The 12327-nt window shown below is 44.3% G+C and overlaps 1 protein-coding gene across 2 annotated transcripts in view; it reads left to right on the top strand.

The window, feature by feature from the left end:
* RHOQ (ras homolog family member Q) overlaps nt 1-12327 on the top strand; it is a 35006-nt gene that overhangs the window by 21391 nt on the left and 1288 nt on the right. Inside the window, exons 3-5 of one of the 2 annotated variants that reach the window (XM_055119920.1) lie at nt 7714-7878; nt 8701-8796; nt 9307-11493. In XM_055119920.1, coding sequence (XP_054975895.1) covers nt 7714-7878; nt 8701-8796; nt 9307-9570 — 525 coding nt within the window. In that variant the 3' untranslated portion in view covers nt 9571-11493. Of the gene's footprint in view, nt 1-7713; nt 7879-8700; nt 8797-9306; nt 11494-12327 lie in introns of those variants that run through there. The other variant, XM_055119921.1, reaches the window with a different exon arrangement.

The following is a 12327-nucleotide window of genomic DNA, read 5'->3' as shown; positions in this document are numbered from 1 at the left end:
GCTCTGGAGGATTGGCACTCCTGCCAGCACACCGTCTCCTGCCAAGTCCCCGAGGTGATCTGGCAGTGCTGCTGGCTGGGACCCCTGGAACCGCCCATCATTCTGAGCCCACTGCAGCCAGGTGTATGTGTGTGGACACCACAAGGGGCACGACCCCTGCAGGGCAGCACAACCCGAAAGGTGACAAGAACTCCAGTCAGGAAGTTTGAGCTTTGTGCAAAATAGCCTCGACGTGTGCGTCTCCACCAAGGGCGTGGTCACCCCACCACGAGCACGTGCACACTTCAATAAGCATCTTGGTGAGGGACCCTGGCAAGCACCGTGGCTTTGAAACTGTGTCGGCACCACAGCCTGGGGCGTGTGGCGAGTGCTCGTCATCCCACCACACCCACAAGAGTCATGAAGAATGGGGGGTGGAAAAAAATAAATATAAAACATGTGTTGTCTGTGTATTTTAACTAGGCATGCACACCCTAAAAGGCATGTGCTTTTGCTCTGCTGTTTTTGGTAATTGTCTGTGGGCCACACCCAGCAGTGCTCAGGGCTGACTCCTCACTCCTGCCAGGCATCAGGGGACCCTGTGCAGTGCCAGGCATTGAACCTGGGCCGGCCAGCGCCTTAAGCCCTAGCCTCTCTAGCCCTAAGGCGTGTGTTCTGGTTTTGTTTTGCTGGGGCCACCCCTGCTGATGCTCTGGGCTTTTCATTGGCTCTTGGCTTTGGGATCACTCCTGGAACGTTTTAAGCAGAGCTCCCTGATGGAGGGGGAGGCAGCCAGGTACCCCCGCAGGGCATAATACTAGGGAACAAGTCCAGATGCTCCCAGGCACCCTGGCTAACTAGGTAGAGGTGGGCTCCCCTGCTGGTGGTCTTGTTCCTCAGAGTATGCTCCGTTGTCTGTTGATTTGGGTTGTTTAGTTTAGTTTAGTTTAGTTTTGTTTTGTTTTGTTTGGGGGCCACATCCAGTGGTGTTCAGGGATTACTCCTGGCTCTACACTCAGGAATTACTGAGTGTAATTACTGGAGTCAGGAGACATCTATGGGGTCCTGGGGATTGAAGCCCAATCAGTCACATAGAAGGCAAGCACTTTACCCACTGTATATCTCTTCAGCCCTCATCTGTCGATTCCTGTGGGGATGTAAGTGTGATATTTTCAAAGGGCTGAGGTGGTCGTCCTGACAGATCTGGAACTCCTGAGAAGGGAGAGCCAAGTCACTAAGATAAAGAATATACTTCGTCAAAACTGCTGCTTTCGATGGAAGAGAGAAGGGATCACTAAGAAAATGATGGCTGGAGGAACCAGTTGGGATGGGAGATGCATGCTGAAAGTAGATAATGGACCAAACATGATGACCTCAGTGTCTGTGTTGCAAGCCATAATGCCCCAAAGTAGAGAGAGTATGGGGAATTTTGTCTGCCATGGAGGCAGGGGGACGGTGGGAAAGGGGGGGGGAGGTATACCGGGGATATTGGTGGTGGGGAATGTGCACTGGTGGAGGGATGGGTGTTTGATCATTGTGAGATTGTAACCCAAACAATGAAAGCTTGTAACTATCTCACGATGATTCAATAAAAAGAAAAAAAAAAACCCTGCTGCTTTCTAAGTTGCTTAAGAAACTAAAGCTTGGGGCCAGAGCAATAGTACAGGGTGGGGAGTGGGAAGGGGGCACGTGTTTACCTTGCATGCACTGGATTCGGTTTATCTCCCCATCCCATATAGTCCTCAGAGCAATGCCAGGAGTAACCCCTGAGCATCACCGGGTGAGACCCAAAAAGCCGAGAGAAAAACAAAAAACACCCTAAGCTTTGTTTTGTTTTTGTTTTGGGGGGTCACACCGGTGATACTCAGGGGTTACTCCTGACTCACTCAGGAATCACTTCTGGTGGTGTTTGGGGGACGCTTTGGGTTGCCAGGAATTGAACCTGGGTTGGCTGCATGAAAGGCAAATGCCCTACCCAAGAAGCTAAAGCTTTTGGCTAACCATCTGATCACCAGTTTGGCCATACTTTCCATGGTTTTTCCATGGTTTTCTAGAGGACAGGTATCCTGAATATGCTCACACTGGTGGAGGGCATGGTGTTGGCACATGCGTGAATCCCTTATATCAACACAACACAAAAAATTAAGAAAAAATTAAGAATAAAATAACAACAAAAGTATGTCTGAGACTTAATCCTGAAAGCTTTGTAACTGTTCTCACGGTGATTCATTTAAAAAAAAAATGCATTTTCTCTCCTCCTGAGAATGTTTCAGTTGCCACTCTGAGAAGTTTTAGTACTTATCTCTCTTTTTCTTAGGACTAACATATATTGGTTTGTTAATTAGGACAGCACTAGAGAACTAACTGGCTTTGAGAACTGACTTTGGTAAGCGGCTATTCAGAAGTCAGGATGACGGAGTCCTAATTAACTGCCTTTGTATCATCAAAGATAAACTCTTGACTGAAGAGGAAATATTCTGCCCATTTAACTTATTTATCCCTGAGTTCAAATTTTCACATTGAGTTCACTCAATATATCGCATAGTTATAAACAATTTATGTGATACATACAGGCTACTGTATGCAGAGGGGAAAATTTATTTTTTTAATTTGGTATCTATTATTAGACTCTTAATTACTCAGGCTGGATGAAATAGAATGGTCTCATTCTTATAATAATTGCCAGTTATTTAGCTGGAGAGCTCAAGCAGGAGTTCAGTTTAAGTAGTTCAGACTCTGAGAAGTGACATTCCTTCCTTTCTAAGGAGTTCTTGCTTTTCTTTTTGGTTTTGGGGCCACGTGCAGCAGCAGGGTACTCAGGGGCTAGTCCTTGCTCAGTGCTTAGCGGTTGCTCCTGGCCATGCTGTGGAGGGAGGATTGTGGTACTGGGGATCAAACTCCAGTCTCCTGAATGCAGGGCATGTGCTGAACCCACTGGGCCATCTTTATGGCCCCTTCCAAGCAGAAAAGGGCCTTTTTTGTCTTTTTGGTGTTTGGGCCATACCTGGCTGTGCTCGGAACTTACTCCTGCCTCTGTGCTCAGGGGGTCACTGCTGGCATTCTTGGGGACCATCTGCAGTGCTGAAGATGGAACCAGGGTCAGCCATGTAAAAGGCAAACAAATGCCTTAACCTCTGTATTATCACTCTTGCCCGGTAAATTTTTTTATAACCCCAATTCACTGCACTTAAATCATTCTAAGTGAAATTTGCATGTTCACCAGTCGCTAGAAATGACAATCTTATTTCCTTCCTCTCTGTCCACCTCTCTCTTCTACAAAGGAAATTCAGCCAATGTTCCCTGCAGTTATGACTGCCACTCGTCCAACCACATGATGTTCTGCACAGTATTCTGATGACTTTTATCAAACATTTCTAGAGAACTTTGATTTCATGTTATTTTTTTGTAATACCTACCTAGACAAAGACTTTACATTCCACTTCCCTGAGGAGAGAACGTGTTTGAAAGGCAATATTTTCATTAAAATGTCTGATCTGATTTTTTAAAAGAATATATTTTGTCATCTTTTCAAGATTATAAAGCTCGAATTCCCAAATAGCTCATCAATACAGTGATAAGATATCATTTTCTTTTATTATTCTGAAAACTACACTGGTGCCATAAGACTTCATTTTGATTCGTCTACCTTGGTGCTTGTCTCGACCTTTGATTCTCTCCTGAAAGGATTGTTGGCTTTGTGGTGGGGGGAGCAGAGGCAGGATTGGGGTGGGAGCGAGGAGAGGACAGGTTTGCAGAGGCACAGATGCTGCGTGTGTGATGGGAGACAGACTCTATGGGAGTCATGGACTGGGGCTCTTGTGTGTCTGGCCTCAGCTAAATGCTTTCATTGCATTGTTTCCTTCACTCCTCAAGCCTCTGAGGTAGCAGCCCCCTATTTCTAAGTCTGTGAAAGTGGGAAATCTAAATATGGATGAGGAAGACATTTTTAATGAGCTCCCCCAGTTCCTTGGCTAGGCCAAGCATTGGTTTCTCAGATATAGAGAATTTCTGGGTTGTTCCTCTTGCCCCTGTACTGACTGTCACAAAGTTTGGAAAAGACAGTAGAGAAATATATTTCATGCACCCAGCTCTACTCTCTAGCCCTCAAGGTTTAAAACATGTTTTGTTTTCGAACATCCTTTGGTCTTACAGCGGGTAAGGCACTTGCCTTGCAAGCAACCGACCAGTAAGATCTCCTGAGCATCGCCAGGAATAATTTCTGGCCAGGAGTAGCCCATGAGTACCACTGGGTTTGCCTCACATCACACAGACACACACACAGACACACAGACAGACACACACAGACACAGACACACGAAGAAAACACGGTATGTTCTTCATGGCAGCCTGCTGTCATAAGTGGATACCCATGTTTGAGACTCACGTTATTTGGTTCATTAATTCTTTCTTTACAACATTGCTTTTTCAAAACCAATTAGAGGTATTCCCTTTTATAAAGAAAGTCAGGAAGATCGGGGATGGCATCTCGTAAGCACCTAAGAAATCTTTCAGTGCCTCCAGATTGTGGGCGTGTCTTCGAAGTGTGGCAGAAGGAAGCACAGGAGGGTGAACCCCACCACTGAGTAGGATGCACCCACATACTTGAGTTGAGGACATTGTCAGAAGAAAATGCATGAAAGAAAAATGTTCCAAGCTAAAGCTTCCCCAAAATGTTCCAACTACAGCTCCAAGCAGAAGTTGCAGCTATTTACTCTTTTTTTAGTTCCATGTCTGTCTGTTGCAAGTAATTTAAGAAGGGCAGTGGCTAAAGCCAGAATGTTTCCTTGTAATCAGAACTCAGGCGTGGTTTTGACAGAAAACCCTGACTGTATTCCCTCACTGGGCTGTGATCAAGGAGCATTTGGTGTCAGTGGAAATAGTCCAAGCATCATCTTGCTGGCAGAGAAATGGCCCAACTCTGCAACTAGCTGCAAAATAGGACATGATGGGACCCTCTGCGCCTAAAGACTTTGACTCCAAAGATGTAACACATTCGGGCATCCAGCGCGGCACCCGAGAGCGATGCACTGGGACACCAAACTGGGCTACAACTCGGTGCTGCTGGGGGTGGATTTTTTTTTCCTCCCCACCCTGTCTTCCTGCATGGAAAGCGGCGGGCTGGCGGCACCATGTGGCAGGCGCCATCTTCTGATTCCAGACCCACAGGTATTCGGATTTGACTTTGGGGGCTCCCAGGAACTCATGGGAAGGGGGCGTAACCGGCACGCCCTCGGCCCAGATAAACCCGGAGCTGCTGAGCGCGAATCGGACCCTCTGCGCCTAAAGACTTTGACTCCAAAGATGTAACACATTCGGGCATCCAGCGCGGCACCCGAGAGCGATGCACTGGGACACCAAACTGGGCTACAACTCGGTGCTGCTGGGGGTGGATTTTTTTTTCCTCCCCACCCTGTCTTCCTGCATGGAAAGCGGCGGGCTGGCGGCACCATGTGGCAGGCGCCATCTTCTGATTCCAGACCCACAGGTATTCGGATTTGACTTTGGGGGCTCCCAGGAACTCATGGGAAGGGGGCGTAACCGGCACGCCCTCGGCCCAGATAAACCCGGAGCTGCTGAGCGCGAATCGGACCCTCTGCGCCTAAAGACTTTGAACTCAGAGACTTCTTACAGCAATGCACTGGGACTGTGAGCTGGGCTATGTAATTTCTGGCAGAATTTTCCCTGGACTTTGTGCGGAAATCCAAAACCGCGCGGACGCAGAAGCGTCCGCACGACTTAACATTTATAATTGTCAGCAATGTGAAAGGGTTCCATTTGAACAGGTCTGACTTGGGGGGGAAACTCCAAATAATAACAGTAAGTTTTTGTTGAAAATATTGAAGGTTTTTAATGTAGCAGCCACTTCTGGACTGTGAACTAAGCAAAAGCCCCACGCTGGCCGACGTGGCGTGGCGTACACCATACTATGAGGCGCAGGCAGGGGGATGAGGGGGAAAAAGAAAAATAAAAAAAAAAGGAAAAAGAGAAAAAAAAAAAAGAGAGAGAGAGTTATGTCAACTATAGTGAGTTTTGTGTTGAATTATGGAATGTAATCAGGGTAAAGAGAAAATGAAGTGAAATTCATTAGTTATACAGTAGGGGGTAGGGGGTGGGGGCGGGGGGTATACTGGGGTTTCTGGTGGTGGAATATGGGCACTGGTGAAGGGATGGGTGTTTGAATATTGTATTACTGACATATAAACCTGAGAACTTTGTAACTTTCCACATGGTGATTTAATAAAAATTAAAAAAAAAAAAAATAGGACATGATGCCGCCAAATCTTCCCTGGTAGACTGGTCCAGGCCAACAACTCTGGGGCCTTTTCTGAATGAGGGCAGGAAGATCTCCCTTACTGCCTGAAGGAACAGCAGCCTGGCGGCCGACCTGACTCCTCTGACATAGAAATGGCCCAGCTCCACAAGTGAATCTCATCAGACAGCCAAACCACCAAATTGGTCCAGTTCTGTCATCCTGGAGCCACATACACAGCCATGCAACATCTCTGAATTTTAGTACTGTCAGCCCACTAGGATAAGAGCAAATCTGACTGGAAAGTTGTGACAGGGCTCAGTCAGCCTAAACAATGACAGAAGGCTCCAGCGACCAGCCAGCACCAACCAGCCCAGTACATACTCGGTGACTTCAGTAACACCATTATGACATATAACATTGATCACATACTGACTTTTATTGGTTTAAGTTTTGATGATTACATTTTCGCTTGTGCTGTAACAATATGAAAATTAATTTGTGTCCACTAAGGGGGCAGGTGGGGGTGGAGAGTGGCTATTGGAGACACTGGTGGAGGGAAGGGCACAGTGGTGGCAGCATCGGTGTTAGAACATTGAATACCTGAAACAGTCATATTGGGAACAACTTGATAAGTCACGGTGTTTTTAAAAAAGATAAATAGGGCCTTCGCTGCCTTTGGGCCCAAAGAGCTATGGAGAGAACTGGAGAGAACGTGCCTGAAATAGAAGCAGCTCATCAAATGGAAGCTCAATCAATTCTGGTCTGGGAAGATCACCAAGACTCCCAAAATTTCCCAGTGCCACGTGGATGACACAGTCTCATCAATGGATAGATATCTGCACCTGCATAGCTATAGGTGTCCACACAGGGAAAAAGAACAAAATATAGGAGTCAGTACATTTGGGGAAGAGAATGCAAACTGGGGAGGAGAGGGGAAATATTTGTGGATTTACTCTGATTCTACATGTTTTTGCAATGTATAATAAACTATTTTTAAAAGCAAAGATTTACATTGTGTATAAAAAGGCATACTGGCTAAGGAAGAGTTCCAGAGACCAATTCTTTTCTCCTTTCTTTACTAAGTAATTAAGAAATACTAAATAAAAATATGAAAGAAGTATTACATGGGAGAACATAAGGATTGGTACTTTACATAGTATTTCAAGTGTATTGGTATTATATGTGGTAATAGTTAAACAATATCTAAGCTATAATTTTGGGCAAGCTTTTCACTTACAGATGTTTCCAAAGTCAGTCTTTGTAACCCCTAAAGTCTTTTCTCAAGATTTTCTGTGGTTCTTAATGCTGTAGTTTTACCCCACTGGTGTTCAGAGCCTTAAAAGGACAATTAACAAAAACTGTCTTTTTGCAGGGGGCTACTTTCCTATCTTTGCTTCTTGGACCAAGTGATGTAATAGACATATTCTTAGCACCCCAGAAGAACTGAAATGGAAATAATGAGCTTTCCCTCTCTTCCCCAGGAAGACTATGATCGTCTGAGGCCTTTATCATATCCAATGACCGATGTCTTCCTTATATGCTTCTCTGTGGTAAATCCAGCCTCATTTCAAAATGTGAAAGAGGAGTGGGTACCAGAACTTAAGGAATACGCACCAAATGTACCCTTTCTATTGATTGGAACTCAGGTAGGTCTTTGATTTTACCCACTTAAGGTTGGACTGGAGAGAGAGCCCAATGAACTGAGTGCGCAGTTTGCTTTATTCGGGAGCTGTAGGTTTGATCTCCGGCACCAGATGGGGCCCTGAGCACCACTAGTAGTGACCTGAATATACAGCCAGGAGTAGCCCCAAAACAGTGCAGAGTGCACACGCCCCCCACCCCCCGCCACCGCAACAAATACAAACAAAAAATGAATACTCTCCCCTGAGGCCATAGAGGTGACCCGAAAGGTAAGGCGCATGCCATGTGTATAAGAACCCCACGCTCCATCTCTGACTCAGATACTGCCCCAGGAGTGGCCGCCTTGCCCCCAAAGAATGATCTACCTGGCCTGTTCCTCTCAGACTAACATTCTAAGGATTAACAGCTGTTTCAATTCAGTTGTAAGTTGTAACAAATTGGGTCACATTTTGGGGAAGAAAGGGTACCAAGGGCAATTTTAGTAGTAGCACTATAGCACTGTTGTCCCTTTGTTTATCGATTTGCTCGAGCAGGCACCAGTAACGTCTCCATTGTGACACTTGTTACTGTTTTTGGCATATCAAATACGCCACGGGTAGCTTGCCAGGCTCTGCCGTATTTTACTAGTAGTTTATAAAAATTAAATTGTTTAGTGTATTTTTAAAAATGTGGGGATTAAATGTTTTTTTTTTAATGTGGGGGTTAAATGTTTTTTTTTTCCAATGTGGGGATTACATCATTTTTTAAATGTGGGGATTAAATTAATGTGGGGGTTTATCTTTAACAATTTATGATATTCTGGGACATTATTGACGTTTTCAATTTAGATTGATCTCCGAGATGATCCCAAAACTTTAGCAAGACTGAATGATATGAAAGAAAAACCCATATGTGTGGAACAAGGACAGAAACTAGCAAAAGAGGTAATGGAACCTTTACGAAATTTAAAAATAAGCATAAATGAAGCTCCAGGAGTAATAGAAGCTACTGATTATTTCTCGTGCACTCTCGTCTGCCAGGCACGGTGTGGACGCCCTCTCCTGGGCTCCTTAAATCCTTCCACACTGAGGAAAGAGCTTAAGGACATGGGCTTCCTTGTGTGAGGTTCTGCGGGTTGTAAGTGGCGCAGCTGGTTTCAGTCCAGGCCTGATTCTAGGCCCCAGCTCTGACCCTGGCTACACCATCAATAGCTTTTTTTTTCCCAGTTAAGTTCTATGTCTGAAGAGACACCACAAATAAGTGTCTCTTGCTCTTGCTCAGGAAGCTTTTCTTAGTCACTTAAACTTTTGCACTGTGCCAAGTCAAGCTCTGTCGTGGCACAGAAGACTGTTTAAATCTGCCGTTTAAAGCAAAAACTCAGGGGCAGAGAGGTTCTGTAGGGGCTAAAGCTCACACTTTCGTGGCGGACCTCATTTCAGTTCCTGGCACCACAGGGCATCACGGAAGCTCCGAGTCTCACAAATGTGGCCGAGGGGACTCCAGCCTGGCTGAGCTCCACGGAAGACTGCTCCCTGGGGGAAAAAAAGTACAAAACAGAAAATAATTCAGTAGGTGTGAAGTATGTTGAGTTTTCTAACTCTTTATTAAAAGGGAGTAGAAAATGCTCCCATTACAGAAAGTATATGTTGTACCTAAGACTTTTAACTTATATTCTCCCTCACCCCAAAGCTAAGCTTACTTTTCTGACAAGTGACTAACATTATTGAATCCTATATTTTAGATGTTGTACTCTTAGAGCACTTCTGTGGAGACAGCATCTAGCTGATTGGCTCTTTTAAAATGCACTATCTGGAGGCAGAAGAAACCAAGAAAACTTTTTGGAGGGCAGGTTTTCCTAAGGCATAGATAAGTAGCTTCACTCACATCACTCTAGAAACTCCATGTATTTACGTTTTTGATCTTGAGAAGAGAAGGAATTTCTAACTGTCATAAAGGAAAGACAAAAATATTGATGATTTTAACTGTCACTGTCATCCTGCTCATCGATTTGCTTGAGCGGGCACCAGTAACGTCTCCATTGTGAGACTTGTTGTTACTGTGCCCGGCAAGCTCCTGAAAGTATCCCACCTGTACGGCAGAGCTTGCCAGGCTAACAAAATTGACATGTATGGCAGAAAAGTGTGAATTAATATTCTCAGTATACAGAAACCTTTTGCAGTGGATTACTCAGAAATAAACCTGAGGGGCTGGATCGATAGCATAGCAGGTAGGGTGTTTGCCTTGCACTCGGTCAACCCAGGTTCGATTCCCAGCATCCCATATGGTCCCCCAGCACCACTAGAAGTAATTCCTGAGTGCAGGGCCAGGAATAACCCCTGTGCATTTCTGGGTGTGACCCGAAAAGAAAGAAAAAGGAAAAGAAAGAGAGAGAGAGAGAGAGAGAGAGAGAGAGAGAGAGAAAGAGAAAGAAAGAAGAAAGAGAGAGAGAGAAAGAGAGAAAGAGAAACCTGATGGATACACCTCAGTAGAAAAATGGGCCCGGACCATAAATGGAAAGTTCAGTTAAAAACTGCAGATTGACCTTGAAGATAGAAAGTATATTTGGGAGTGGAAAGATAAGTGGGAGGAAGTTGACACTGGTAATGGGATAAGTGTTGAAAAATTGTATGTCTAAAACCTAACTATGAATTTGTAAATTACATTGCCTAAATATAAAATTAGTTAAAAAATAAAGATAGAAAGTATATTCAGACGCCTTGGTCAAAAAATTCAACTTCTGTGTACAAAATTATCACCCAAAAAGGGGAGAGGTCTTTTAACAGCTCTGTTCCAAGTGTGTAAGTAAATGAGCGCTACTGCACTATTATTACTGATCAGGTTAATGATCACTGAACACGTGCAAGAGGCTTATAGTGAGGCCCACAAAGGAGAAGAAAAAAAAAAAGACATTCTTTTGATCTTACAATTTCACACACATTCTATTCTTAGAGAATTAGAAGGATCTTGTTTTGGGAGATGGCTTATGAAAGTGCTTAATTGTTTATAGAGGCAAAAACAAAAACCCCAGCAACAGTGTGTCTATTAAAAATGCATACTAATCATCTGCTAAGTAAGAAGTTAAGTGGTTGCGAGACGATGTGGTCCCATTCTAGATCTGTCTGCTGCACTGAGTAGTTACTTCCTTCTTGAGCACGTCTTCAGTGGGCTTTCTTGGATGCTTCCTTGAAAGGGTCCCTGCAGGTTTCCTCCACTCTCATTGTCTCGTCTTCATTTCCTCAACCTCATCTCTGAATGATGGATCAACACTCAGCTTCTTATTTTTCCTCCTGTGTCCACCCTCATTCTCAAGCCCTTGAACTTGTCTTGCTGTTGATGTCTCCTCAGGTTTCTTAAATGTCTGCATTGAGCCTGAACCTCTTGCCTAAACTCTTATTTCTCATCTCTTAACAATCCCATTTGAATAGCAAAGCACTGAAATGTAATGTCTAAAACCCAGAGTTTCTTATTTTACCCTCCAAGTTACCCAGGTCAAAATCTTGGCCGCATTTCACATTTGACCATAACACAGTCAAACCTTGGGCATTCCAGATCGCTTTACTGTAGAATATAACCAGCATCCTCAACCCGATCACCATCTCTCCTAAGCCTGGAATTCTGAACAACTTCTGACTCACCTTTCTGTGTTTGTACTCCATGTCAATCACGTCTCAGCACGGCCAATCTTTTAAATCGAATCTTTTCAAACAGGAGCTCAAATCAGGTCACTGTTCTGTGCAGAATCCTTCAGCTGCTTCCCAGCGCACTCAGAGCAGATAAGGCTGAAGTCTTTCCTGTGGCCCAGTCTTTTAAAAAAAAATTAATTTTTAATTTGAATCATCCTGTGATAGCTACAAGGTTGTTCCTGATTTTTTTCTCTCTCTCATCTCCATCTCTCTCTCTCCTTCTTATTGTGATTTACAATATTGCTACTGAAAGGTTATCAGTTATATCCCTTCACCTCCTTTCAACATTCAGTTCTTGTCTGGAAATAACTATCATTGTCATAATGGCCCTTTCTCTGACCTAACTATGCTCCCCCTGCCCCTTAGTGGCAAGCTTCCTACCAACTTCCAACCAGTCCTTCTGGCCTTTGTTTCTACTGTCTTTGGGTATTATTTATATATTGTGTTGTTGTTTTATATCCCACAAATGAGCGGAATCATTCTATGTCCCTTTCCCTCTGATTTCACTCAGCGTGATATTCTCCATGTCCATCCATGGATAAGCAAATTTCATGACTTCATTTTTCCTTACAGCTGCATAGTACTCCATTGTATAGACGTACCATAGTTTCCTTATCCAGTCGTCTGTTCTCAGGTACTCAGTTGTTTCCAGATTCTGGCTATTGTGAGTAGTGCTGTAGATGGCCCTGTAGTCAGTTCTTTACTGCTCATGAGCAGACTCTTTCTTATTCAGTTTTCTAACCTCAGGCCTGTTTTGGGTAGTTCCCTTTGCCTGGAATATTCTTCCTTATG

Source organism: Sorex araneus, chromosome X, assembly GCF_027595985.1.
Source record: "Sorex araneus isolate mSorAra2 chromosome X, mSorAra2.pri, whole genome shotgun sequence".
Classification (NCBI taxonomy): domain Eukaryota; kingdom Metazoa; phylum Chordata; class Mammalia; order Eulipotyphla; family Soricidae; genus Sorex; species Sorex araneus.
The sequence above is the reverse complement of the archived record's forward strand: the minus strand, read 5'-3'. Positions and strand labels throughout refer to the sequence as shown.